This window comes from Liolophura sinensis, chromosome 1, assembly GCF_032854445.1.
Source record: "Liolophura sinensis isolate JHLJ2023 chromosome 1, CUHK_Ljap_v2, whole genome shotgun sequence".
NCBI classification, from domain to species: domain Eukaryota; kingdom Metazoa; phylum Mollusca; class Polyplacophora; order Chitonida; family Chitonidae; genus Liolophura; species Liolophura sinensis.
Window position 1 is genome coordinate 85,062,597 of NC_088295.1, and position 4,642 is coordinate 85,067,238.

Consider the following 4,642-nt stretch of genomic DNA (forward strand, 5'->3'; position numbering starts at 1 on the left):
ATGGGTGACACCAAAATAAACTCAGCGGACGATTCGAATACATCGACATCCAGCCCATTGTTTTTACCTCACACAGTCCCGAATCCCGAGAGTGGGAGACCATCAGCTTTTACCACGGTGAAACATCGAGCTTGGGGATCAGAATCAGAGAAAGACAGAAAATGGGGACCAGATACAGATAAGGCTTCTCCCCCAGCCAGAGACGAGGACCTGGAACCTAAACCTGCATTTCCTTTCCTCACTGGCGATTTTTCCTTCTTCAATCCTCCTCAAGCGTGGTACCCTGGCATTTCCCCTTATCATCTACCATCGTTTGCCTCTTTGTGTAAGTATATAGGCCTACAGTATATATGCACTACCTAATGTTCGAGAACGTGCCTGTGTCCACGAACTAACTCAGTATCTCAAACTGTGTTTTATTTAAGCATTTATTTAGAGATTTTCAGCTGAAATCTACAGTGCGAAAAATGTACTTTGTGAAAAGCATATTCAAATATTTTTTGCTGAACTAACCACATTTTAAAATGTTTTACTGAATTTACATGATTTTCTATAAGAGATTTTGCACAGACTATAACAAGGACCATTAACGTACCTTACGATCCATTCCCATAGCTCCTTTTGAGTTACGACTCCACTGATTATGGACTTTTCGTCACTCTTGTATTTTGACTATCAACACTCGCTAAGAATTCATTTGTATTTACAAACAGCAATGGGCTATATACACAGCGTGTGGGCTTTATACCCCAGTATGAGAGTGTGTAAATTTAACTACATTTTCCATCTATGAAGTGAGTCTATCACATGAATTGAATTTCTGAAGAACTCAAAAAGTTTGTGGAACTGCATGGTTGAGAAAGAGTGACTCCTCTTCATTTATGCACGCTGAACGCAGCAATTAAAGTTAAAAACCCAGCACGATAATGGAAAGGGAAATTATTCACAAAATTTATCGATTATTATGAAAATAAAAATATTAACAACATGTACTACTGTATTCAATTTTAAAGCGTAGCTAAAAACTTCATTACAAGAACACAATACTCCTTTCACATCAGTGTACATAAATATAAGCAGATCAACCCTGTAAAGATCATCTGCAAGCCATTCATGGTATACTTCTTTCCATATATTGTTGTTGTTTTCTTTTGTTGTTGTTTTCTTTTGTTGTTGTTGTTTTTTTTCAATTTTTTATCAGTTATCAGTTATTCTCCTCAAATATCATTGTAATTATACTTGTATGTAAGTAATTCAGTTAATTAAATCCAGCAAATTATTTCTATTGTTTTTCCTCTGTAACACTTCCATTGGTTACACTAAAATTGTGCATGCATAAAATGTACATGTTAAATTGGCTGTAAATATATAGAAATTAGAATAACAAAGAGAGTTCCGGGCAATGGGACATTTTTGTTTCATTTTGAATGTTCATGAGCTTGCCTATATATATATAAGGCCATGACTGAGATGGAGTATAAAAAAGGTAAAAGTATGCAGTTTGTTTAGTTAAAAGGCATTTTACTTTCAGGCAAGTTTTATTTGACTATATACACTATAGGAGACATACGAAACCTCAGTAAGATATATTTTAGTATATATTTGACATTAGTTAAGCTTAGTTCACATACCCAGTGACCGAGTGGTTAGCGTGCATACTGCCTCTGAAAAGTGACCCAAGAATCATTGTTGACAATGAGGTCACTTTGAGTTCAAATCCACCTTATGATGACTCCATTTCCGGGCATACGTGGGCATGGATGACAGCAACCTGCTGAAGGTCGTGGGGTTTTCCCTTGCTCGGTTTCCTCCCACTGTCGGTCACGGTCGACCGTATAAGAGAAATATTCTTGAGTACAGCGTAAAACACCAATCAAATAAATAAATTAATATATTTAGAGTACGGCGTAAAACACAAATCAAATAAATATACATATGATTGCACTTATTTCATTTATGAGGTGGGTAAGCCGAAGTACTCGAAGTAGACCACCGTATGTGACATTTCTCACATTCTGGTGGGAGCGTGTTTAAATTAAATGTCTTTAATTACTATGATAAACGAGGTATGAGTTCAGTCCCAGCCTTTGCCAAGCAGGGGATCATTGGATTTCCCTTCTCTGAGTGATCTAAAGGGCTAGGTTGTCGTCGATGTAAGTGTGGTCAGCGTTTATACGTCGCACGCTTTGAAGACTGTCAAACAACGGCGTGTTTCTCTAGGCACTCTGGTTTTCTCCAGGAACTCTGGTTTTCTGAACCCATAAACTTGACCGTCATTCTTGAATATATGGCGTTAAATAACAATCAAATAAATAAATAAATATTCTGGAAGGCAATCGGCCTTCACAGAAGTTCATGTAAGGCTACACAAGATCGAGGGCGGTGAGGACCTATTCTGATCACCAAAATTCCCTGGAGGAATGCATGAAATCATGCAGGGTAATATTCTAAATTTCTTGTTCCGATAAAGGTATTTAACCCATGTCTCAGTTCACCTAAAGATTTTACAGAAAGGACCTTCACCACGCACCCTCCATCCACTCATGCACTCAGTAATAAGTTATTGATCTGTTATATATATACACGTGCTTGGATGGACAACGTTACTTACATAAACAGCTAGTGCACCGGTAGCGGACACAATTTGGACAGACGAAATAAGTATCATGTATCATGTTAGTGAGTTATTATACCGTGAGATAAATGATTGTTTTCGTTTATTTCCTCGACTCTGACCGCATACAACCTTCTCATGCTGGCACAATGACTTAATTCAATTTATATATTTAAATCTTTAGTTATTTATTTTTAAAAATCCAAAAATGTATTTTACTTTCAGTTGTTTCCTCGAACTAATGTATGCACTATATGCGCACAAAACCCAATTATAAGTCATAGTTTATTTATTCTATTGGTTTTTGACGCCGTACTCAACAGTTTTTCTCTTACATGATGGCGGCCAGGTTAATGGGAGCTTGGAGGAAACGAGAATGTCCGGATTAAACCGGTATAAAGCACCACCCTTAGCCATGTACCTGATAAAAACTACTGTCAAACACTGCATAAATTTGTGCTATTTAGGGTAGAACTCTACATCAGATTAAATCAATTATATATATGTATGCATATATATAAATTTAAAGTCGGTTTAATCTGGATTGTTTGCGAGAGACTACACTTTATATACCCTTTGTTATTTCAGCCAAATTTCGGTATTTACTTATTTATTTGATTGTCTTTAAAGTCTTACTCAAGAATTTTTCATGTACATCACTACAACTAAATTTATGAGTGGAGGCCCAGGCTAACCAACAACATTTGGCAAGTTGTTGATGAACTTTCCCACGTGCGACTTATGCCTATATGTACGTCGTTATGGAAGACAAACGGGCGAGATACAGCGAGCTTCACGCAAGACTACGCGAAAGAGCGCCATCGACCGTTCCTTGTTATCAAGGCCCGCGAGTAATGGATGAAAGGGAATCTTTAAATTGTCAGAGAAGGAGACTGAACAATCGTTTCGGGTGGCCTATTGATACATATAGAACAACGGGATCACACTTTAAATGTATATAGCTTCATAAAATGAACGAAATCCTCTCCCAGGATGATTTCTCTTCAGTACATGCCACTTTACCACATCAGCTACTATTAAGCTTAATTAACCATATGCTATCTTACTTTTGCTGATTCCAGTCGAAAGAAGACGACGAAAAGAAAAACGCCAAAGACGCCAACGAACAACGTTCACGAGTGAGCAGACGTTACGGCTAGAGCTTGAGTACCACAGAAATGAGTACATCACCCGTACCCGGCGGTTCGAACTGGCCGAGATGCTGAGCTTGACGGAGGCCCAAATCAAAATATGGTTCCAGAACAGAAGAGCCAAGGACAAACGAATTGAAAAAGCCCACATGGACCAGCAAATCAGGTAAATCATGTAGTACGACGCCTTCAGATTATCACTTATTTACTCACATGAAATTTATTATTAGTTAATGTGGTATAGTTAATATGAAAAATACTGTTGAAGGTGAGATAGAAACTTTGAGTCATAGTTCTGAGTGATATGATATCAAGCTGCATGCAATCCTTATATCAGTTAGAAAAGATAACGACATGGGCTTGTGTAACGACGTAAGGATATGACCCTCTCTCTGTGCGTCACCATCAGCAGTTTAATACATCTCATACGTAGTGAAATAGCTTTTTTGTTTATTAAGTGCTTCAGGGTGGATAGCTTATATTATGTATATACATAACATATATTTTAATTATATTTTTTATTGCTTTGCAGAGCTCTTGGACTCAATTCCACACCTCGACCATTCCCTAACACAGCTTATATGAACTCTCTATGTGCCCCTTATTTACCACGCCCACCGGGGCATAATGCACCCATCCCAGCCATTAAACCACTCTACCCGATCCCTTAAATATCCAGGACCCTCAGGACATTTGTTAGCTTTTATACGGACATACAGGCGTTCGGTATAACTGATTTTAAAAAAATATTCCATATTTTGAACATTAGGTCTATGCTACCGATTAATTCGGCGTTGTGTGTGAAAGACCCGGAAATATACCAATTTCTTTTACGTCAGAATAAAGCTACAATGTAAAGACATGTGTATATGTTAGA

The 4,642-nt window shown here is 37.7% G+C and overlaps 1 protein-coding gene across 1 annotated transcript; it reads left to right on the plus strand.

Moving 5' to 3' along the window:
• Positions 1-4,436, plus strand: LOC135464896 (homeobox protein engrailed-1-B-like). The gene is made up of 3 exons (XM_064742467.1): positions 1-325; positions 3,697-3,931; positions 4,298-4,436. The coding sequence occupies exons 1-3, from the start codon at positions 1-3 to the stop codon at positions 4,434-4,436; spliced, it is 699 nt and encodes a 232-aa protein (XP_064598537.1).
• Positions 4,437-4,642: the final 206 nt, after the last annotated feature.

Coding starts and splice junctions, on each gene's coding strand:
- LOC135464896 (XM_064742467.1), top strand. CDS start 1: ATGGGTGACACCAAAATAAACTCAGCGGACGATTCGAATACATCGACA. Junction 326..3,696: donor ACCATCGTTTGCCTCTTTGT/GTAAGTATATAG, acceptor TGCTGATTCCAG/TCGAAAGAAGACGACGAAAA. Junction 3,932..4,297: donor CACATGGACCAGCAAATCAG/GTAAATCATGTA, acceptor ATTGCTTTGCAG/AGCTCTTGGACTCAATTCCA.